General features: G+C 38.2%; 2 protein-coding genes across 2 annotated transcripts in view; one reads left to right on the forward strand and one right to left on the reverse strand.

The window, feature by feature from the left end:
• Nucleotides 1-13136, forward strand: part of LOC136824267 (uncharacterized) — a 70578-nt gene extending 57442 nt beyond the window's left edge. The window contains exons 39-56 of the mRNA XM_067080433.1: nt 49-579; nt 806-1018; nt 1639-2208; nt 2519-3079; nt 3203-4006; nt 4255-4809; nt 4989-5195; nt 5385-5954; nt 6307-6523; nt 6751-7236; nt 7366-7581; nt 7965-8157; nt 8512-8727; nt 8936-9189; nt 10350-10557; nt 10750-10968; nt 11658-11785; nt 12367-13136. Of these exons, the coding sequence (XP_066936534.1) occupies nt 49-579; nt 806-1018; nt 1639-2208; nt 2519-3079; nt 3203-4006; nt 4255-4809; nt 4989-5195; nt 5385-5954; nt 6307-6419 (4124 nt within the window). The 3' untranslated portion in view covers nt 6420-6523; nt 6751-7236; nt 7366-7581; ... (5 more) ...; nt 11658-11785; nt 12367-13136. The remainder of the gene's footprint in view (nt 1-48; nt 580-805; nt 1019-1638; nt 2209-2518; nt 3080-3202; nt 4007-4254; nt 4810-4988; nt 5196-5384; nt 5955-6306; nt 6524-6750; nt 7237-7365; nt 7582-7964; nt 8158-8511; nt 8728-8935; nt 9190-10349; nt 10558-10749; nt 10969-11657; nt 11786-12366) is intronic.
• Nucleotides 13137-18562: 5426 nt separating this feature from the next.
• On the reverse strand, nt 18563-21920 carry LOC136824269 (neuronal acetylcholine receptor subunit alpha-4-like). Its single transcript, XM_067080435.1, has 7 exons — nt 21553-21920; nt 21177-21322; nt 20890-20934; nt 20613-20722; nt 19955-20099; nt 19713-19815; nt 18563-19323 (listed from the first exon to the last, which is right to left on the reverse strand). The coding sequence occupies exons 1-7, from the start codon at nt 21659-21661 to the stop codon at nt 18614-18616; spliced, it is 1368 nt and encodes a 455-aa protein (XP_066936536.1). The 5' UTR covers nt 21662-21920; the 3' UTR covers nt 18563-18613.
• Between the last annotated feature and the right edge of the window lie 2232 nt (nt 21921-24152).

Below are 24152 nucleotides of genomic sequence, written 5' to 3' on the forward strand. Positions count from 1 at the left end.
TAGTATCAGTTGTTTTACAAAAGCTTTTAAATAAAATCTTTCTTTCAGTTGGCTCAAAACCTTTGGATTTGGCGTTCATGTTGTCGTCTACTGGTTATGCAGATAAGCAGAAAGAATTGACGCGCCGTTTAGTGCAAAAATATCTCATCTCACCAAACGACACAAATATTGCGCTTGTTACTTATGACACGCCTTCCACTGAGCTCCAACTCAATAAAGGAAAACAACAAAATACAGTCCTTGACACACTAGATCAAATGGTTATCAAAGAACGTGGTGATGTAAAACAGGCTTTACAATATCTACTGACGTCAGTATTTACAGATGAACAAGGTGCCAGATCAGGCGTTGCTAAGCAAGCTATTTTTATTGTCGATACCGTAGATTTTGATGATAACAATAGTGTCCGAAAGGAGATTGAAAAATTGAAATCACTTGGTATTCGGACGATGTTTATCAAAGTTGGAGACGAAAAAGATGGTGGAGATGTTTCTCCCGACTTTGATGTTTACTTCTTCCCTGAAGATTTAGAATTCTTTGATCGATATGTTAATCCGCTTGTTTACGTCACTGGACAAGGTAGGTTGTGGAGTTTTCAGTCGATTGAACTTGAGTATTTGAGTGTCAAACTGGTGTTGGCTATTAAGACTTTGCGTCCTAACTTTTACTTCTGGAAAGGAAGTCTTCATAAGGTTTGAATTCTCCAGATCTTACACTCCAGCTTTTGAGTTTTCTCAAAGCTTTTGCGGAAGTTTTAAGCTTTTTTTCTGAATTTTTTGCAAAAACTTTGTTTGTTTTTTTACAGAGCCATGCAGCAACACCAAATGTCAATACTTTTCGCAATGTATCCCATCATTCTACACTAAACCATCATGCATCTGCCCCAAGTGTCCCAATGACGTCATCTATCGCCCAGTATGCGCAGATAATGGTGTCAGTTATGCGACCACGTGTCACATGCAGGCTGACGCATGTGCGCAGAAGAAATTATTGAAAGTGGTCGAAAATAAAGTGTGTGGTAAGTTGAATTGAACATTAAGTTTGCTCGGTATTATTTTTCATTCTATTGTTGTACTTTTTCGATTTCAAAGCTTCCTGTAAACTCATGATAGAATAGACTGGCGCTCAAGCTCCTGCCTGCTCTCTCCACGTGGTATGATATGATATGAGCCCTTCCCATTGGGGAATGGGTCCTACTCCTTGCGAAGTAGGAATTTCTCCTTTTTCAAGTCAGAACGCTTAGCCCTGTCCATACAGCACTGGCTCTCTGCACGCGAGACACAGATACCATGATACATAGTAATGACACTCGAACTACGCGGGAGAGCATATATATCGTGTGAGTGACACCATACACGACAATGTCTGGCATATCACCTACACTCTTGTATCAGAGTTGTGGTACCCAATTCCCCTCGCATGGTATAGGCTGACCCGGGCGAATGTGTGCTCACTGGCCAAGTGAACCGCAGTACTACAGTGGGAATCAAACTCGGACCTCCCAGACGGGATTCTTGAGCGATGACCACCACACCACTACGCCTATATGTTGCATTCACTTTATAGTATTTTGAGCGTAAAGGCTATGTTTATGTCTATGTTCGGCTGAGCATATATTAACCCTACCTTTGATTTCAGGAACAACTGGAGCTTACGACATCGGTTTTGCTTTGGACACCTCCAACGTCATCACAAACAATGACGTCAACATCATGAAATTCTTCACCAACTCTCTTGTCACTGGTTACCAAGTCAACCCGTCCAAAACTCGACTTTCGCTCGCAACTTTCGGTGACCGTGTAAATGGAATCGACAATTTTGCTGACTCGACAAATTTGAACAACTTCCAAACAAAGTTGATGAATGTTCAAAAAGTCAACGGTGCACCTCGACTCGACCTTCTATTGAAATACGCTGACTCGACAATTTTCAGCACTAGTCGTGGAAGTCGTCCTGGTGTGGGCAGGGTTTTAGTTTTATTCACAAAGAAGGCATCACAGAAAAATGTTAACGACCTTTCTTCACTATCTAACGAATTGATAAGAAAAGGAATCAAGCTGGTCATCGTTGGAATTGATCAGACAGCCAATGATGTTGAAGCACTAAAGGTTATAACTGGAAACCACGATAACGTCATCCCTGTGACTAACATTGATGCTTTAAAAGGACTTTTTGGAACTGTTGAGCAAAAGATCAAAGATGCAGTTGGTATGTATTTCTACTGCAGTTGAGGCACTCTAATTCGATTTTCATAAAATACGAGATTTTCGAGGAATCAAATTTCAAATTTACAATGAAAGCTTATCAAATAACTTGAACGCGTTGTGAGAGTTTCTTTAGAGAATTCAATAGTGACTTTCATTTTGATCGAAAGTGAAAAGTTATCGAATGTCAAATTTAAGAGCGTCAACCTGTACTTTCAAATATCCACGTTTTCAGATGATCAAAACAATAGAAATAGTTTTCGAGGTTTTTTCTACTTTCTTATCTCACTATTCTTATGTTTTTCTATCCATAGCTTTACCTACCATTTTTGATCTTGGAATCGCTTTTGCAATGTCACCTGAATCACCCTTACCTGTACTGAACGCTCAAAAAGAGTTCGCCCGCCAGCTTCTTAAACCATTCACAATCTCGCCGAGCGCTACTCATGTCGGTTTTATGACGTATGGCCGTGATGCTAAGATTGCTTTCAAACTGGGATCTTTGCTGACGTATGCAAATGCTGACAAAGCAATAAATGACATCACCCTAGGAAACCCCGGGTACAATCTAATCGCATTGCTGAAAAAATCTCGAAATCAATTTTTCACCCAGAATTTCGGTGGTCGCCCTGGTATTGCCAAATCTTTATTTATTTTCAACAATGGTGAAAGTGGTATCTTGAGCGATGACCTTCAACATGAGGCGGAAAAGCTTCGTGAGATGGGCGTGAAAATAGTTGTGTTGGGCGTTTCTTCCAACATTGACGCCAACGAACTGCGCATGATCAGCACGAATAGAGATTCTTATTTCTTCGCCAACGATCTTCCAAATATCAATCAACATCTCAATCAAATTGTTTACCAGCTACAACCAGGTGATTCCCACATATTTAATGCTCCACACATTGACTTCAATGAAAAGAATATTATTTCTCTGAAAATTTCTCTGAATATTATCTCTGCAAACTCTAACAACCTTCTCTTCTTTACTTTTACAGATCCATGCGTGAAAGTGAGATGTAAGTATTTCGGACAATGCGTGTCCAGGAATTATCAAACCACTCAATGTATCTGTCCAATCTGTCCCATCGAACAACCATATGCACCACTTTGTGGAGACAATGGAAAATCATACGCCAACGAATGCTGGATGAGACGTGATTCGTGTATCATGCAGAAACCTATCCGCGTGGTCGCTTACAAGTCGTGTGGCGTGAAAGATCGCTTCGATGTTTTGTTCGCTATTGATGCTTCGAGTCAACTCGATAATACAGCAATGCAACAAATCTCCGACTACATCCGAGCTTTATCAAAGAGCTTCGAAATCTCGTCGAGTGGTTCTCGATTCGGCATCCTGCTATACGGTTCAAACGATTTCATCGATGTTTTATCGCTTCAAAACGGGGTTTCCATGGAAGCAATCGAAAACTCTTTAGCCTCTGTTCGATCTTTAGGTGGTGAAAGAGGAGTTCACAGGCTACCAAACTATGTGTTCCGTAACATATACCAACCAACAAATCAACGTTTTGATACTAAACGTATTTTAGTTGTCATGACAACTGGACTACCCGAAAGTTCGGCTTCAACGAATGAACTCTTCGATCTAGAAACAAAGGTTGCTTTCAATGATCTCCGAGTGACGTCAAAAACTGATGTCATCACAATGGTTCTGAACAACAAACAATTTGTTGAGAGAGCCAATCAAATCAGTAGTAGCAAACAAGATGTTTTGTTCTTGCAAAGCATGATGGGTATACCTGGTTACCTTGGTGATTTGGAACAACTTATTGGGTACAAGAAAGGTGCGTTTCAACTTTTTATGGACTGAATTTACTTTCAATGTTGTTATCTTAACCAAGAAGGTAGTCCAACCCTGCACTAAATTCTTTCAACTAAATAAAATAAAAATAAGATGTAAGGAAAACGTTCAATATAAAAAGGTCTATCAGCTAAGCTGCGGAAACTCGAGCTAAACTTTTTGAGTGATTTTGCTTGGACTTTTTGTGCAGTTATTATGTGTAAAATTGATTTCTATTGTTATTTTTTGTAGCACCAATGGAGAAGCTCGATTTAGGGTTCATCATGGGAGCGAGCGGAACGCAAGCGGATCAAATCTTCCAATCACAAAAGAATTTCATTCGAAATATGATGACGTCATACACGTTATCAAACGATGCAGCCCTAGCTGGTGTTGTGTTAAATGGTATCTCGCCATCTTTACCAATCAAAATCGGAGCAGCAATAACACGTGACTACTTCACTCGATTAGTCATGCAACTCGATAACCCGCGCTTTGGAAGCAATCTGAATGCCGCTCTACAGCTTGCGCGCACGTCACTTTTCTCCGCTGAGAACGGCGCACGACCTGGTGTTCCGAAATCCTTAGTTGTGTTTGTGAACAATCGCATCGCCCAAACGTCGATTCAGACCTTAGGAACAGAGGCGCGTGCATTACAAGATGCAGGTGTGAAAATCCTCCTTGTCGGAATCGGAGATGAGATTGATCGAGAACCGTTACGAGAGATCTTTGATGCGTGGTTTTTCCCTGATGACCTACCCACAATGGATTTCTTTATTTACCCTGTTGTCATAGCAACCTTACCAGGTAATTTTTCAATTAATATGCTGTAATATTCACTCAGCATTTTCAGACATGTTTCAGGTTATTGTTTTTGAGTAAGTGGGAAATTGCTTCACTTTTCGTTGTGTGACTTTAGAAGAATCAGGAGTAAAAATGATAATATAATTATAATCCGCTCAAACTATTCTTTATTCATGTTCCAGATCTGTGCTTGCAAGCAAAATGTGGGAAATATGAGACCTGTGTGTCATACAGTGATCGAAGAACGGAATGTGTTTGCAAGCGATGCGATGATAACTACAACATGGTCTGTGGTGACGATCTGAATACTTATGCGAGTCCATGTCGATTGCAACGCTCATTCTGTTTGAATGGTTCGCCTTCAAGAATCGCCACCAGACTACCTTGCAGTAAGAATTTGTTATTTGGTGATCCCTCCCTCCGTCTGTGTTTTTATTTTATAAGTGAGTGATTTCCATATGGCATTTAGCCTTAGATAACCTCTTACGTAAAACTTACATATCTTCCATCACAGACATTTAAACATATTAAAAGATAGAAATGATGAAATGATGAAATTTTTCAACTTGCTTTTACAGAGAACTTTGGAACTTATGATATCGTCTTCTTAATCGATGGAACTGAAGGTGTGACAATGCCGTATTTCAATGGAATGAGGAATTTAGTTCACAACACCATAAATGGTTACAATCTGGGTTCATCCAGCACTCGTGTTGCCCTTGGTGTTTACGGAGTCCCTAACCAGGTCGGATCTTTCATGAACCAATTTTCTTATGATAAAAACCAATTGGGTGGATTTTTGACTGCTGCGAACCGAGTCGGTGGTCAACGAGAGATGGGCGCCGCTTTAGATTTTGCCATGAATCGATACGGTGGTGGATCAGCGACGTCCTCGCAGAAGAAACAAGTCTACATCATGTTCACAACTGGAAGTAACCAACTGATCGATATGCAAAGATTCTCAAGTGTTGCTGGACGTCTTGAGAACGCTGGTAACGAGTTATTCATCGTTGCTCTTGGTAACTCGGTTGATTTGTCGCAATACTTGGACGTGATTGTGGTGCAACGTAATTTGTTCCATGCCGTCAATTTGAATGCGTTACCTGATTTCTTACATCAACTGTTGATCTTGAACATGCCTGTTGCAGGTAGGTTGATCGATTAACGGATTTGTCCTTTGGAGTTGGAAGTAGTATAAAGTTCGAATAGTCTCCAAACATTTTCTTTATGGAAAGTCCTTTAGATATCATAGAGAGGATTCACCTGGGTAATGTCTGTTTACAACCCCTGTTGAACATGTCGCCCATCGATTCCCATAACATTTTATAATTCTAGCTTTCGCTAGTAAAAAGATAAGGCTTTTTTACTGGTGTTTCGCTCTCGTTCATTGATGAACTAGATGTAGCTTGTTAAGCATTTCCCCCAAACTAAATTAGACGGTGTACACGAGGAATCTTTGAAAGTGATAATTGTTTGATTCTGTTCCTTTTATGCATTTAGATCGCGCTGGTTTATGCAACCCGTCACTGTACTTCAACTTCGCGAAGAGTTCTGGCTCCCTTGTTCCGGATGAATCCGGTAACGGGAATAGCGGACGGTTGGAACGGGAATAGCGGACGGTTGGAAGGAGGAGTACGAGTGAACGAGGATTACAAGTGTGGAAGGGGTGCCGAATTCAAAGATGGACAAATCTCACTCAATGGAAAACTTTTTAACGGTATGTGTCATTTTGCGCATTTAACTTTTTTGAGATGCGTCTCTTCTTCTCCAAACTATTCTGAAATACCACAAACGCCATCGTAAAATTATCTTTGATTCTACTCTTGACCAACCGCCTAGAACTTTGCAGCGTAATTAAACACTGAAATGTGACGAAGAGGAAGAAAACCCAATGAATTCTATCTGTAAATCTTTGTTTTGATCTTTATTGAATTATATTTATAGGAAAACCAACTCGTGGTGTGACATTTGCGACATGGGTGTGGCTTGAAGATCTAAAAGAACCCACCCATCAACTGTTCGTAACTATCGACCCTGGGTGGACCAATCCACGATCCAAATCCATCTATGATTTCGGTATCAGTGCACAGGGCGCGATCTATTTCTCTCACCGCAGGGTGTTCGGGCGGCGTACCACGCCACTGGTCAAAGCTAAAGTGTGGACCCATTTAGCAGCCAGTTATGATGTGGACACCGACAAAGTTCAGATGTTTATCAATGGAAAAGAAATCAACTCTTTCTTGAGAGTGGACCTCCGTCGATCACCGACATTGAGTCAAGATTGGAGTGAACAGACCTCTATCGGGAAGTTCCAATATCATTCGTCGCGTGCGCGTTACTTGCGCGGCCGCTTGGATGAGTATTACATTTATCCATGTGCGTTAGGACCAGGACAAATCAACAGACTAAAGGACCAGACTTGCAATGAACGTAAGTTAGACATTGCCACTCATTTTTCATTTTTTTACAACTTCATTCGAATTTCAGACTTTTGTGATTTCTTGGTAAACATTGAATAAATTATCTAGTTTCATTTTGGTTTTATTTGTTTTCTTTTAGAACCAACTGCGTGCGCTAAAATCAAATGTCAATTCTACGCTGATTGCAGAGTAACAGGCGATTCTGCAGTGTGCGTGTGTCCAGCCACATGTGATGGACAACCCAGGGCTCGATTGTGTGGGAATGATGGTCAAACGTACGAAAATGTATGTCAAATGAAGAGAAGCTCGTGTTTGAGAAAAGAATTGGTCCTTAAAGCATATGACGGAGAATGCGGTAAGAAAACATAAACTAGTCTCTTGGGGGCAGTAACTAGTCAAAATAGGACATAATTCAATGTGAATCTTTCACATGGATACAAAACAATAAATTAGCAATTAAGTTTCTGATAGGGTCCCAAAATATCCAAAATTGACTCCCTCAAAGGGTCATAAATTCTCATAATTTGGATTAAAGTTGGAAAGTTTTGGCTGAAATTGGGTAAAATAGTCTCTCAAAGGGTTGTTTTTAGAAGTCTTGCTTGGGCATACCCGCCACCTCGCAAACCTAATACCCCTGCCCCCCCTGACCTAGTCTTTAATGTGAAAATGGGGCTAGATACACATTCGATGTAGGAAACCAAATGAATATTGAGAATATCTTTGTTTTTCTATCAACAGAATACAATTTATTCTTCGGTGGCAATTCTTACCAAACCATCAAACATGGAGACCTTCGTTACGAATCCAAACTCATCTTCAGAATACGACCGGAAAACGACAACGGTGTATTGTTTTACACTGCCGACACTTCCAGCTCGTCGGCCACCGACTTTTTGTCGTTAACTCTTAATGATGGATACGTCAATTTCAAGTAAATTATTTGATCTCAACTTTCGATGACTTTATTATTTGACTGTTTGAATTATGCTCTTGGCTGCCTTCCTGCAGCTTCTCTTAATATAATTCAAACCGTCAAATAGGAAATTAGGTATCTTAAGTCCAACTGGAATTAACTACACGAAAGCCTTGTAGTTTGTTCAGAGATATCCATACCCTATCTATTCCTATGTTCCTCTATTAAGTCTAACATCCAGACAACGCCCGCGAACTTATCAGGATCCAATGACGTCATCGAGCCCTTCAATGTATTAGCTTCTTGTCTATATTAAAAACGTATTTGTATACGTATTTGACATTTCTTCGTTTAATTCCTTTTTTTCCGTAGGTTCGACAACGGGAAGGGGCATGCGCATTTACGTTCACGGAAACGAATCGATTTGAACCAATGGAATACCATTCGCGCCATTCGAACAGGCGTTGAAGGGAAGTTGATCATCAATGGAGGAGAACCTGTGATCGGACAAACTCCTGGTTCGTTGCAACAATTGAATGTGGATGATGTCAGCTTCGTTGGCGGAATGTCTACTGCTTGGAGATCAATGTAAGAATTTGTTTATTGCGGTTTGTGATCTTCCATACTTGGCTGTCTTTGTTTTAACTGTTTCGCAGCAGTTTTCAATATGACGGTCGCTATTTCTCATACTATGGTCGTCAGAAATCTTCATACAAATCTCTTGGATACTATTCTTCATGAATTGACCCCTTTAATGTAGAAATCGACTCTTTTAAAGCCTTTCTTGTTTCCATAGTGACAAACAAAGAGTAGAAGCGAGCGTCGGTTATCAAGGATGTGTCAAGAGATTGCGTCTGAATGGTGAAGACTTGAATCTGCGATATCCGGGACCCGTTGTCCAATCACAAAGCACAGTTCTTGGAAGTTGTTCAGCAAGCCCTTGTCTCGCCAAACCATGTTTGAACGGCGCCAGTTGCATAGCAACCAGTGCTAAATCCTACCAATGTATTTGCTCGCTGGGTTACCAAGGCAGAAACTGTGAAAACAGAGGTTTGTCATTAGAAATTTTCATACCTTTTCTTTATGATTTTCAAAGAAACGATATTATTTTTTTTTTTTTTTTTTTTTTTTTTTTAATTGTCTTTCAGGCTCTTCCATATTTTACAATGGCTATTCGTCCTATGTAAAAATAATCATATTTAAATAAAAAGATAATTATATTCTATGAAAAAAAAAATGCTGTAGAAACAAAACACACAAAAAAAAACACTCAAGAATACTGCAAGCTAACAAAATTGCGATTGTAAAAACCGTAAAACGTAGAAAACAAAAACACAAAACAAAACTCAAGGATACTGACAGAGCTCGCAAATTGCAGAAAAAGAAAACAGAAAGTAAGCTTGTTGGTGTTGTAGTGGTTGATTAGGAAAAGTTCGGTTGAGTTGTAATAGTATTGAAGTAGCTAATCCTGCGAAAATTTCAGTGTTGATCAGACCACCAGACTAAAATATCAGGTAAATATTGTAAGGTAAATATTAATAATATAACCTCCAGACCTCATTATCATAGAATCTACAATATATTGGCTTGAAATAGGAAAAATTTTGAAAGTGAGTGAGGTGCCAAGAAAAAAAAAAACTAACACGACCCGAAAAACGTTGCTAAGACTTGAACATGATGAGAAATTGTAGAGTTGAATACTGCTAACTCGAACGAAGAAAACTATAAGATTAAGTAATGTATAGATTGCTGTGAGGTTACCGATTGTAGAAAAAAAAAAAAAATTAGATATAACGTGTATAAAATATTGCCAGACTACGATCTAATAAATACTTTTTTAAAATATTGCGAAATTTTTTGTGATCAGGTTCTTCCCTGATCGCTTTTGGAATATCATTCAAAAGGCGACTTGCCTTGCCAACAAATAATTTTTCCGATACATTAGTCTCGTATTTAGATTCAACTTCCTCAACATTCCGAGTATTACGTCCAGCGACTCTTAATTTAAAACCTTTTAAGTACGATGGAAACTCATATTTTTCTTGTCACTTAGGCGAATCTGCTTTTCTCCTCAGAATAAATATTATGCTTGCTCATTATTGGTTAGGTAGCAATAACAATTATCAAATTAATTGAAAAAGTATGCGATCAAATTTTTTAAGCGTGTCTTTGGAGTGCTCGTTTCATTAATTTCTTCTTTATCATTCTAGTGTATGTGTTGCCACAACAACCAGCCAGCTTCAACGGGAAGACGTCTTTCTTGGCGTACCAACAACTCTTAGATTCTAAGCACGAACACAATATCGAGATGGTCTTCCGTACAGATCGACCAAATGGAATGTTATTGTATGCTCAAGGACCGGCTGGTGTAAGAGATCATCTCATGGTTTCTTTGCAGAACGGAAGAATCGTCGCCAGGTAAGAAAGTTTTAGAGATTCCATCCTTTTCACAGTGCAATGTTAACTCTTTCCTTAATTCTACGCCGAATGATTTCTCACAGGACTCATTGCTCAAATGCTAAATTATACTTCCTTTTGTTTGATGCTAATGGAAGGACTATAATGTATTTTATCTTAAAAAGACTGCCCTTATTCGATTTTTTTTTATAGTTTTGATCTGGGCGCGGGAAACCAAACAGTCACCAGTGCACTTCGGTATCGACAAAACCGTTGGTTAACATTACGTATTTACCGCCACAACAAACGCTTGGAGATGTATTTCAACTCGCGTCGTGTTGCTACGGGTAATTCCCCTGGTGATTCATTCATCTCAAATCTGCACACTATCTTGTATGTTGGAAAAGCTGATCAATTGATCGAAGGAAAAAGGTAAGTTGTTAAGATTGGTTCATTGCAAACGAAACTAAATGTCCACTGCTGGTTGAAATTAACGTCTTCCAGTATATCAAAAGTGGTCTACAGCCTAGTTAAATCCTGAAAACGAAGGGCTAGAGTAGAATCTAACCTTTTCCAGACAAGAAAAGTGAAGCCACCTATTTCCCATCCAGAAAGCGCCGTAATCATGACGACAGATTGTATCTAGCGGTTCCTTTGTTTTTGAGAACTGCATTCTTTGAAATCTAGCGATAGATTTTACTTTCAATTCTCGAGTCCAGCCCTTCGGGCCCGGAAGTCAATGCTGTAAGAGACCTTAGCCTTTGTGATAACGTGATCAATACAGAAGGGATACGTGGTTTTTTAGTCTCTCCTGTTCCAATTAATTTTGATGCTTTCTTTCAACCAATATTTATATATTGGAGTCTTTTTTGGTCATGTAGTATAAAAACTTGGGACTTGGTGCCTTGATCGCGTATTTTTAGTTGTTTGTCTGTTAGAATGTGCATGAAGGTAATAAAGATATATGAAGAGTTGACGACCTTTCAACGTTCATGAAACGATATCTTGTCGTTTTACTAGCCTTAGTTTTCCAAAAAAAGATCTCCACCACCCTTTTGTGTTATCACACCATTTCCAATTTCCCGACATTCCATAACCAATCTACCATCTTTATACTTTAGCCACCCACGTGGCATTGAAACACCATTCACTGGATGCATTCAAAGAATCACTATCGACGAGCACGTGTTGAAATTCCGCGAACCTGATCCCAAACTTCTCGCCAGCAACGACATCGCTTCTTGTTCAGGTAAGTGAAAATCTCAGTCTAAAACTCTGTATATAAATGTATCGTTGCCTGCTTTGTCTCGTTTTAAGCAAGGGTAAATAATAGCATATTTCGAATCCCGGGGGGGGTACTAGGGCAAAATGGGTAACGGGGATGCTCCGCTGGTCAGGGTACCTTTTTCAACCTCCACGAGTCCCAGGTAGGGTCGCAAAAACATCAAAATAGAAAAATCAGTCCCTCGTAGGGTGCTAATTTTTGGAAAATTTGGGGAAAAAGTAGAAAATTTTGGAATTTCAGTCCCATTCAGGGTCACTTTTTTCGCAAATTTCGAGTCCCACGTAGGGTCCATTTTTCGAACCTCAGCGGAGCACCCCCGTCGGTCGACAAGGGTAGTACCCCCCCCCCCCCCCCGGGTTTCGAATAACTGAGGCAAAATCAGTTTTTCGGCTCCACGCCACTTACAGATGGATGTTTTCAAACAACTATCGAAACGACAGAATTATATCAAAAAATAGAAACTCGATGTGTATAAAATACATTTTTTGTGCAAACTTTGATTGAGGACGTTCTAACACTAAACAATACAAAACTTTTTCTTTCAGTGTGTTATCAAGACGTGGCGATTGTTTTCGTTATCGACAGTTCATCCAATGTCGGTACATCAGGATTCCTCAAAACTAAAGAATTCCTCAAGACCGTCATCCCATATTTCAATGTGGGTCAAACAAGCATCGGTGTGATCGATTTCACCGACATTGCAACGACCTCAGTTCCCTTGTCACGTGACACCACACGTGACTTGTCCGAAATGTTGGACAAGGTGGAATTTCGTGGTGGAAAAAACGCCCGTATGTCTGAAGGATTGGAATTAGCGGATATCGAATTGCGATCGATTGGATTTTCATCCAAATACGTCATTCTTTTAACAGCTAGTGATTCAGGTGTGTCCGAGAAATCAACTTCTATGTCCGTGAAAACCAAACTGGAACAAAGTGGAGTCAAACTTATCGTTTTGGGAGTCGGAGATCAAGTCGACGAATCGTTCTTAAGTAATTTGGCATCTGGTGATGATCAAATTTATGCACCGGAAAGTTTCGATCATTTGATCGGTTCCGTACAATCCATCAGAGAAGATATTTGTCAAAAATAAATACAATTTCAGGGACCAGAACGAGAAATAACTAGGATATTTGCTTTCTTATTTTCTTAATATTTAACTTTAGACTAACTTTTCATATTTTTATAAACACAAAAACTACAAATATTTTTGAAAAAGTAGACAAAATTTTTGTATCAATTTAGATATTTAATTTTAACATTTTTTTGTAAAGAAGATATTTTTAACCTTTCAAATAAACATATTCAAATGAAATACTGTTCGTGGGATTTTCATTTCCCCACTTTCCCTAGCCTCCCTACAATCATGGACAAAATTTTTGAGACAAAGGGGATTTCCCGGCGAAATTTTAAACACCAAAAATGATTTTCAAGCGCCTTAAACTACAGTTGGAAAGTAGAGTTTTAACATGAGACTTAAGACTTAGGACCTTAGGATCTCAGGATTTAAAAGCTCTAATTTGCTCGAATAACGCTTGGAATATAGCCTAGAAGCCACCGAACCCCTCTAAAATCGAAATATTCAATGAAAGAAAGTGGAAGTGCTAAAATAGCAATTCTCGCCCGAACTTTAAATTCTGAAAAACGTTAAAATACACTGCCAATCGATTTCGACCATGATTTTAAGTAAATTGCATCCAATTTTGTACAAATCTCCCAAACAACAGACTGAAGCAATATACGATCTATTATTTGAATATCAATTTTCTTTAGAACACTATTTATTGATACTTGAGACAAGGGTATTGCAATGTAGGGTTTCAATGGTCTTTGAAAAGGAATTTAACCTGTAGAAGACAAAAAGCAATGATCTACAATCAGTTGGTCACAGTTCAAAATCACCACAATAATACCAGAATACCCTCGTAGTTTTAGCGAGTTGAGTTCAGCTTGATAACGGTGGTAATTAAAGATATTTTTATCATAGAAAGGAGGTGCACTGTTTGTACTTTTGCAGCACCTAAAGGGGTAGGCTTCTGCTCATCCTTATAGGAAGTATATCATATAGAGGTCTGCCATTCAGGGGAGAAGACTGTTCATTCTTTTGTTTAGAAATGCTGTGTAAGTGAATGGCAGTAAAAAGGTTTAACGATGCTCTTTTCTGTAAAAGTCAGTTTTAGTGTTAGTTTGATTTGGCGAAACAATGATTACTGAAAAGTTCTTGCCCAAAAGCTTGTATGCCCTCAAAGAGTCAAAGGTCAATTTAGTCCTCTTTAGCCTCTGTTACTTAGTGCCTTTCTCGCTTAAGGTCACTGGTCAACTATCACGTGACGATTGATTGACTTGAAAGGGGATTTTTGAAGTTGTCACGAAGTCTCGCTACACATGACGATTTAGATGATACAAGAATTCGCTAGGCATGAAAAGGGGATTTGTTTATTTTTTGTCGTCACAGAAAAATCAATTTTGACACAAGAATTCGATGTGCAGGCGATGAAATTGAGACGACAACACGAGGAAACGCACCAACTTCATGACAAACAAACCCTGTCAACAAAACAAGACATATTTATTTGAAATCAAAACAAGAAAAAATTGCAAAATTATGAACAAATCCACTCTCGTAGAAGAGACTGCCTACTTTTTTCTAGAGACGCTGAATTCTTTTAAGCTTTAGAAATGTCTTTTACACAAGGAGTTCCACCGACCGGCGCAGCAAACGAACGAACTACTTTGAAAAATATCGGTGATCCACAATTGAACAATCGAAGCATGATTTTCGGGAAACGTTTATTGATTATCGCTGTGGTGAACTTTTGTTGGTCCGCTTATCGAATTGTCAATTACAGTTTCGCTTTCGATGACAACCCGGCTGAATATGAAACTATGGAAGTTCATTATCTAACGTGTTCTGTCGGACTCCTTTTCAACACTATTTCGATCGTTGTATCATCACTTCTATGTTACGCCGCTTTTTACGCGGACGCACTCCACCGGAGCGGCCGCTTGCTTCTAATACCGTATATAGTCTGGCAGCCAATTGCTATCGGATTCGAGATTGGCATTCTAGCTTACATCATTGTGAAGAACTTTCATAACATTCCTGACGAGATCGTTATTTACAGTATTGCAATCATTTTATTGACTCCATTATATTTCGCTGTTTGTCTACAGTTGAGGTATTATAAAAACGTTGCAAAAGACAACGAAAAGAAGATGAGAAACTTCGCAGTTTCTTCACAAGAATTTCCGCGTCCTTGCGCGGCAAATAATTCCTCCTATACAAGCTTTAGGGATGTTCTTCCAACGTATTGAACATAAGGTTTATCGAGTTTTGTGGAAAGAGAAAAGTTTTCCTACAGGCTAATAACACTGTTGTGTCTTGCGCTGACAAGCTAGATCACAGACATCATAAATTAACATAACAGCAAACCTTGTTGTTGTTATTTGTTCAATGAGCAATCAGATCAGGAGAAACATTCATTCTAACAAGAAAAGACATGTTTTCAGATATTTTTTATCATTGAAATTCAACATTTAAACCGTAAAAAATTTGCTTGTGTAAGATTTGACAAACAGTCAACCTCTCCCTATTCGAGCGTAGGCGATTTATGAAATACAAGTATTACACTGCACCACACATGTATCATTTCAAAACATTGCTGACTTATACTATAATGCCCTTTAATGACAATGGGATTCTAAGAAAAGTATTATTTGTACTTTTGGATGGTTGATTATTTTGTCATATTTATTAGGGCATACCGGATAAGTGGGATGGGGGAACCTGGGAACCTAAAGTGGGAACCTAAATGAACACCTGAAAAGTGGGATGGGGGAACCTAAGTGGGAACCTAAATGAACACCGGAAAAGTGGGATGGGGGAACCTAAAGTGGGAACCTAAATGAACACCGGAAAAGTGGGATGGGGGAACCTAAAGTGGGAACCTAAATGAACACCTGAAAAGTGGGATGGGGGAACCTAAGTGGGAACCTAAACGACCACCGGAAAAGTGGGATGGGGGAACCTAAGTGGGAACCTAAGTTGTTTAATTATTAATAGAATTGAAATATTTTTCTTTAAAAACAAATACATAAAGATAAGAAAGATATTATATGCAATGAAAGAAAAAACCTTTTATCATAATAAGAACACCAGTTATTTACTTTTTACATTACGGTTCGCAAACAATAATGTTGAAAATAAAACAAAGGGAATTTATTTATTCAATTAGCTCAAAAAAGCATGTTTATTTATCAGCAGTTTTATAGTGCATCTTTTTGAAAGGTTCTTTTTAGTAAATTGACTTAATTGACTTAATTGACTTTAAACTTTAAACCGTCATATCTTCAAATCTAGAAGGAATTAGAAGTTCGTTCATAGCTCGATGGATAACTTAGAGCCTCTTCTTTCTTTTGCACGGATCTAATTTGCTTGAATACAGAATCTAGTAAAACATTATTTACGATCTAGTTTTTGTTCACTCTTGATGCAATACACAATTGTTTTTTTATTAGCAGCTCCAATTTTCGGGTCAGGGCTGGGGTCGCTTAGCATTTAACGGATTCTAGCTCGTTTTTCTTTCTGTGCCAACCAAACAGTACAGCGTGTGAATACACTTCATTAATTAAAAATGTTTGATAGTAAAATAGAACATATTGCACGGCTTGCCACGCTTCAATACACATAGGCATAGATCCACGGGGGGGGGGGGGGGGCACTCAAGGTAAAAGACCTACCGTACGTGCGGCCCTTTTTTCCAAGCTTCCCAAAGTACACTGTAAGGGTGGAAATGAGCAAAAATGAGAATAAGTTCACTCTAAGGGTTTAAAATTTGGTCAAAGGACTGGCTTTTAGAATTTCATCCGAACAAGTGTCATGTTTTAACACTGGGTAAATTTTGGAACATCAAATATGTCCATCCCTATACCATCATAGCAGGATCTGTTCTAGAACAAGTTGACCAAGAAAAAGATCTAGGAGTGATAATCGATAGTGACCTGACCTTTGAAGCCCATATATTCAGTAAAATCAAGAAAGCTAACTCTATCGTTGGCTTGATTAGCAGGAGCTTCGAATTTCTCTCACCAGATATGTTTCGAACGCTTTTCATTGCATTTGTCAGACTCCATTTGGAATATGCACATGTAGCGTATGGTCTCCAAGGCTAATCAAACATATCAAAGCAATTGAGGGCGTCCAACGAAGAGCTACAAGGCTAGTTAGCTGCTATAGAAACTACTCATACGAAGATCGGCTACGACTAATCAATCTACCTAGCCTAAAGACCAGGCGGCAAGTTGGTGATATGGTGGAAGTTTTCAAGAACCTCCACATTTATGACGAGTCTATAAGATCAGAGAAATTTACTCCTCGAACACGACCACGACGTCAGCATGATTACGAGCTTCAAAGGAACTTTGCTAATGACGGTATGAGAGGCTACCAAAGCAACTCTCTTTTTCACAGAAGTGTGAAACCTTGGAATGATCTAGAAGAAGATATTGTTGAAGCACCATCCTTACAAGTCTTCAAAGAGCGTTTGATAAAAGAAAGGGAGAAAAAACTTTATAAAATGTAAAAACAAAAGTTCTGTTTCATAGAGGTCAATAGACCTGCGAAATATATTGCTATAAAAAAAAAAAATAATAAAAAAAAAAAAAATAATAAAAATAAAAATTTAGGTTCCCACTTTAGGTTCCCCCATCCCACTTTTCCGGTGTTCATTTAGGTTCCCACTTAGGTTCCCCCATCCCACTTTTCAGGTGTTCATTTAGGTTCCCACTTAGGTTCCCCGATCCCACTTTTCAGGTGTTCATTTAGGTTCCCACTTTAGGTTCCCGGGTTCCCCCATCCCACTTATCCGGTATGCCATTTATTAGTGTATTTGATAATATCAAGACCAATTTTGTTTTAAGTACGCATTGAGTTTTTTATTTATAATTCCCCAATATAATTCCTATCCTAAGTCCTAGTTCGATCTTTTGATGACCGACTGCACTTTTTAATATAAGAACATCCAAAATATTTGAGGCCTTCGGACATTCTTAACTTTTTTTAGTTTCAAGCCCAAAAATGCCTTATAATGTTCATATTTTTCCATTTTTTTAGTATTTTTGTCCATTTTCCTGAGAAATTGGGTTTTTAGGGCCCGCGAAGCCTTAAATATTCTCAACTTGTTATTAATATTTTGGCCAGAGAACCCTTATGTTCTTATATAGTTTGTTCTTATAAACTCTTCTGATGAATGGATAAACTGAGAAGAGGACATTTTAAGATGATATCAGCTAAACCCAGCCCTGTGTCTGTATATCTAACCCCTTCTCACAGACCAAGTAGGATTTTTACAGCCAGTGGGGATAAAAATAACAGACTGATTGATATTCCCATATTTTTTATGGCTGGGGATTTCAATTCTTTTGTTTTCGAGCCAGAAAATTCAACGGGAAAAATAGCGCTATAATTTGCAGTGAGAATTGGTTTATTTGATTATTTTCAGTGGGGACAAAGATTGGAGAATAATTTTCTCACCGGGGACGATATTTAGGCCAATATTTCCACATCTGTTGGATGTCCCCTGCCACCACCGAAACCGGTTTATTTCATCTTGTAAGATATCGAGCTCCAAAAAATGTTTCGTAAAAATTTCCATATTTAAACTATCTTAGTTGAATTTTTCCATATTTTGTCACCGCCAAAGTTGGCAATAAAATTCATCTGGTTAGTGAGATTTGGGTGTTACATGAATTATATTTCACACGATTTTTATTAAAATTCGTTGTTCATTTTTTTCAAACATTAAAAATATTTTTCCATCCTGCAAAAAAGTTCTGATCCAAGGAGAGACCGATAATAATCGGTAACAATACAGAAATGACCAAGAAAATGTAAAAGAGATATTTGTCCAATGATCTCATTACCATCGCCCACGTGACCTCTGAATTGGATCCCCGACTAATTGTCTGGATTTTCGGTCCATCTTTTGTCGTATTAATCTCCTCATCTTCAATGTTTTCTGAGGTTTGGTTTTCAACAATAAAAGCCTCTTCAGTTGCAGCTGGAGCAGCAAACTTGCGTAACCAGTGAGGGACTGGTCCTAGCCTGGACGAGAAGAATGTAGTCATAGAGGCTAGAGCGAGTCCGAGTGAATAGATGAAAAAGAGAACGGAGAAGAGCAGGCCAATAAGAGGTCGGTTGTTCGATTTCTCGGGAAGCTTTTCCGATATGAATGTCATAAACATTGTGATGTTTAGCAGAATAGTGATTCCGAAACCCAGTCGTTCACCTGATTCGGGTCTAATGTGAAAAACCATCAAAAACAAAAAGAATTGCGAGAAAATCGGGAAAAACATATACAAGAAATAGAATTGCGGGAAACGTGACAAAGCTACGGTATACGAAAGAGCAGAGAAATTGTCTCTACAGCATGGGAATTTCTGTTCCACTGATTTGATGTTGATGTCTTTGACGTCCCATTCACCACTTTGTACGAAGTTTCGATCTGAAAGATAGATCAGGGTTTGTTATACAGTGAAGTCTCCATAACTCGAACACGCACGGGGGAACACAAATTTGTTCGAGTTATTATAATTTCGAATTATAGTTCATAGTTTAAAAGGCATAACAAAGGGACCATGAAACTTTTTTCGAGTTATAGAGGTTCAAGTTAAGGGCTCTGACCATAGTGAATTTTTTTATATTTGCCATGTATAAAATATAGATTTCTGCCTGATGTAATCAACAAAAAGATATTAGAGATTGAATTACGTAAGATCCAAAACTGAAACTACACTGTAAAGTATTACGCAAGACATTCTAAAATTCTAAAAAGCACTTTAACATAGACTGTGTTTTTTAAAAAGCTGGTTGGAAATTATTATCTGCACTAACCTCCTCTTTTCACAAAACCATCGATATTCCTGACTTTCTCTCGAAGTACCAGAGATAATTGCTCTGATGTGTATGACAATGAACCGTACAACAAGTTGCAAACCTGGAAATAAACAAAATCTTTGTTCATTTGTTTTGTACATTCATAGTATAAGTACATTCTTCTGCAAGAAAACCAGTAGAATCAATGGAGTCATCAAAAATACACCATCATTATATTGCAGTGATAAGGGTGTTCTTACCTGTTTATCAAGCGGGAACCAGGTGATGTCTACTTCGCAATTGGCTTTCCACTCGATATTTGAGGTCCATGTCAACATACCTTTATGATGGATTTGAACGTTCGTTCGGTAAATTTCATTATGTGTTGTATAATCGTTATCTGCACTGTAAAAGAAAGTTGTAGCCTTATTTTGATGGAAAATGAAATGAAATGAATACCTGCTACTTTGTTTGGGATGAAATGACGAAGGGGATGCCCTGTAACCCCCTGAGAGGTAAGTAAGTCTGTAACCACAGTAGGAGGCGACCCGAAGGCTCCTCATTCGATAGCTTTACCCGAAGGTAGGGAAGAGCGCTACTCTTTCTCCCTGGATTTCTCCATTTACCCTTGATCCTTCTCTTAATTGTTGAGCATCAAGCAGAGATGCATTAAGTACCATTTTGAGATTCTTTGATATAACCGTAGCCGGATGCTCTACCGCTGCACCACGATTCGCTTCTTGAGAAAGGAGCTATTTAACAGATACACCCCTGTCACAAACAATGCTTTTTTTTGTAGCTTTCTCACAGCGACCATCAGAATACACTCCCTCCAGAGATGACATGTTGGCCGATTTTTCCAGTAACTCCCCAAGTTAACGCATAAAGCCACAACGACAGGGGCTTTATACTACTTACTCATTATACAAGACGATATCAGGAGTCCAGAGCAATGAATTGGGAACAGATATTTGTGTTATGTCATGGTGTGCCTTTGGATCCCACATCAAACGTTTGTCAAACCATCTCTATCAGTCAGAAAAGACGAGAAGGTTGAAATGGGAAGATCCAAATTTTTCTGGGATAAGAAATCAATACCAGTTTACAGAATCACGGAATTTTATGAAAAAAGAACGTTTCCACGAATATAAAAACGACTTCAATTCATTTTTGAATAAAAACCACAATTTCTTACCAGGGTGGTGAAGGTTTGGATCGACAGAACTTGCGATCTGATGTCCTGAAAATGAAAAGAATCGACTTGTGATAAGCATTAACAGATTTCCTTTAATCAGGATCGTGTCAAAATAATATGATGAACATACAGACAATGCAGGACTTGTATTCAACTTGTATTTAGAAAGGAAGACTTGTTTCCAGTCGCCATGGCTCTTTTCCTTCCGACACCATGACGGTGTTCCTTATCAACCTACCCATATTTATAACCATCAAACATAGTAGTGGGTTGATAAGATCACTTACCAAGAAGGAGAGTTTGAGGACGGTGACATCCAAATGTACTTGAACAGTATTGTTGATTAAACCATCCGGTTTCACATTTGCATTGTAGTTTGTGAACAGTTCAGTATGAATGCTCTCTTCCCTTGGAGTGTTGGACATCTTCAACCCTAAGAAGCAAGAAGTAAGTTTTCATGAACTGAGGAATAATAATTCTGTGGAACTACCTAGATATTGATATATTTTGGAAATTTCAAAAACGATATAACGATATTTCAAAGTCCGGTGAAAAACTTATGTAACTCTTTGTTGCATTGATTATTGACTACTTACCAGAAAAGTTGTACGTACGTTTTTTGTGGTTCATGTTTAGGGGAAGAAAGATAACCGTTATACTTACCGACTGCAAATTGCAACCATGACAACAAGAATGACCAACATAAAGCTTGAAGCTTCATACTTTTCCAGTTAAAAAAGAGCTGTGAGGTTAGAGGAATTATCGTAAACATGGAGGAAGTATGGAAGAAGCAAGAATAACGTTTATCTGAGTGATTCAAATTATCATTTTGAAAAATGTCTTCTTATGACTTTTAAACTAAGATGAAAGATTTGAAATAAACGGTATTTGTAAAAAGGTTCCCCTTCTCTGCTCCCGATAGTCATCTTTTGAAGGAAATCTTTGCTGGAAATGTTATCATTAGAAAGATGAAAAGAAATATTTTTGAGATACGAACTTAAGATGGAATGCATGAGATAAAAGAGGAAGGAACATAGGGACATTTAAAAATTTCCAAATGAATTGTCTGTCTTCATTTTAGGATCAATCAAATGAGATCTGGAGAGGTCATGAAAAAATAGGTGCTGGTTATGAGTAGAACACCACGAGGGTTAATTACCCACATATACCCAACATTCTCTAACCCTGCTAGTGTCATTCCCTCTTGGGCTACAATCATCTTCCATATCCCTTACAATAAAAGATTATTGATCTCAAGGTTGCCAATTTACGACCCTTAAAAGATATTTAGAAGCTATAAGTGACCTTTTCGGGGCCTTTTTGGCTGCTGTTGAGACTGCTGTGACTTTAAGAAAGGATAAAACAAATTTGACAGCTTTAAATTGTAAGAAAGACTAGATTCGCCAATCCTTGCTCCGAAAGATATTATCTTAATCTTTCCAATGAGATTAATTTCATATCTATTTTATCCATAATGTCATGAGGACCTAATCCTAGGTCATCTCATATATTGGGCTCCCAGCTAGCAAACGACGTCGTTTTAACATTCATCCAACGCTATATTGACGCTGTGAACATTAGATAAACATTGATACGACGTTGTGTGACAGCTGGGCTTCAGCAATTGATTCAACATGGCCCAGCTTGAGACAACATGAAATGACCATTTAGATCTGTAATCACCCTTTAGTAACCCGCTAATGGCCGAGGCAAACGGAAGACATTGACTGGTTCATCAAGCGAGCAATTATATAACTTGCGTCAAATTTATACAGGATACCCAATATCATGATTCTCACAGTCCCTATAAAAGGTCGTGCAAATGACATTTGAATATACAATTTATAGATAGATCTGGTTCGTCTTCGTATGCTCCATTGGTTGAGCCAAACAGTAAAAACTTTAGACCTTCGGGGTCTGCACGAAGCTAGTATTTCTTACTTGTCTAATATTTCTTCCTTATAAATAATCACTTTAATCATTAACGTTGAATATAACATTTTTTAATAGAATTCAATCGAATTCACTTGAAAGTCACCTCCTATCTGTCCACTACCGCTGAGTTATCAAAATAAGTTTATTTAAGACTTCATCCATTTTGACCTAAAGCAAAGTAAGGTCCAGGTGACAATATTTTATTACTCTGATTAACATACATATTCCAGAAGCACCATAATTTTTTAAACAACTGCCAGTCTGTTTAAATAACTCCTCAAAGTTCTGAAAGAATCATAAAGCATTTCACATCTTTCCAGAAGACTTTTTGCCGTGAAAGGTGACAAAAATAAAGCTTTGCGGTTATCAGCAAGAAATAAGAGGATGAAAACAAATACATTTCCTAGCTCCTATAAGAAGGTAATAGGAGCTTTTATAGTTGAAAATATATGATTTATGTAAGGGAATATTAGGGCCGTAATTGACCAAAATTCTGATTATTGTCCTTTCCTCTAATGAAAACCTCTACTATGTGCATCCCTAAAATATATAGCGCCGCCTATGCAAAATGTCATAGCTGGAATCCACATCCCTAGCACAGATCTGTAAAGCCCGAAGGGCTAGATTTGCGGCTTTTATCGAAAAGTGAAGCCTAGGTTTGGAAGGATTTCCTACCAAAGTCACGTGACTAAAATATGCAATTTCACCGGTTTGAGAGATGTGAAATAGCGTTTGCCGCCTTTTTTGATCTCGCGCTCCGAAAACAATTAAAATGCTAGATCCTATCCATCGGCACGAAATTTAAAAAGTCAAATTTTTGCTTCACTTTTTTTTGCTGGAGAAAGCTTAAAGTTGCCTATCTAGCCCTTCGGGCTTTACAGATATCTGTGAAAAAAGAGGGAGAGCTTAAAATACAATTTTGTGAACACGCACATAAAACTTTCTACTCATAGTTGTGTTTCGACTCGATACTTTAATTAGGGACACCCTGTATTTTGAAGATTTCGAGACAAAGAAGCATTTACAAAAAGTTTCCGCAGCAATTTTTATTGTTCGGTAAAAGATACACCATCTACTGCGAAAAAATTTTCAAAATGTTTTTTCTTCGCCGAAACTAAGCTCTTCAAAGTTGAAATACTCTAGCTCTTCATTTTCTTCTTCATCAAACTTTTTCAATGCAATTTTTGAATTTTCAAATTCAGGAATAGTTTGTCTAACAGAAAATGTATAACATGTCATAGTTTTGCTGGTTACATCAGTCAGAAAACACATTTTAAAGACGGCAATTATGAAAAATTCACCCATATTTTTTCCTTTGCCCGCCCTAG

The sequence above is a fragment of the Clytia hemisphaerica genome, unplaced genomic scaffold (assembly GCF_902728285.1).
Source record: "Clytia hemisphaerica strain Z4C2 unplaced genomic scaffold, Clytia hemisphaerica genome assembly, whole genome shotgun sequence".
In the NCBI taxonomy this organism is placed as follows: domain Eukaryota; kingdom Metazoa; phylum Cnidaria; class Hydrozoa; order Leptothecata; family Clytiidae; genus Clytia; species Clytia hemisphaerica.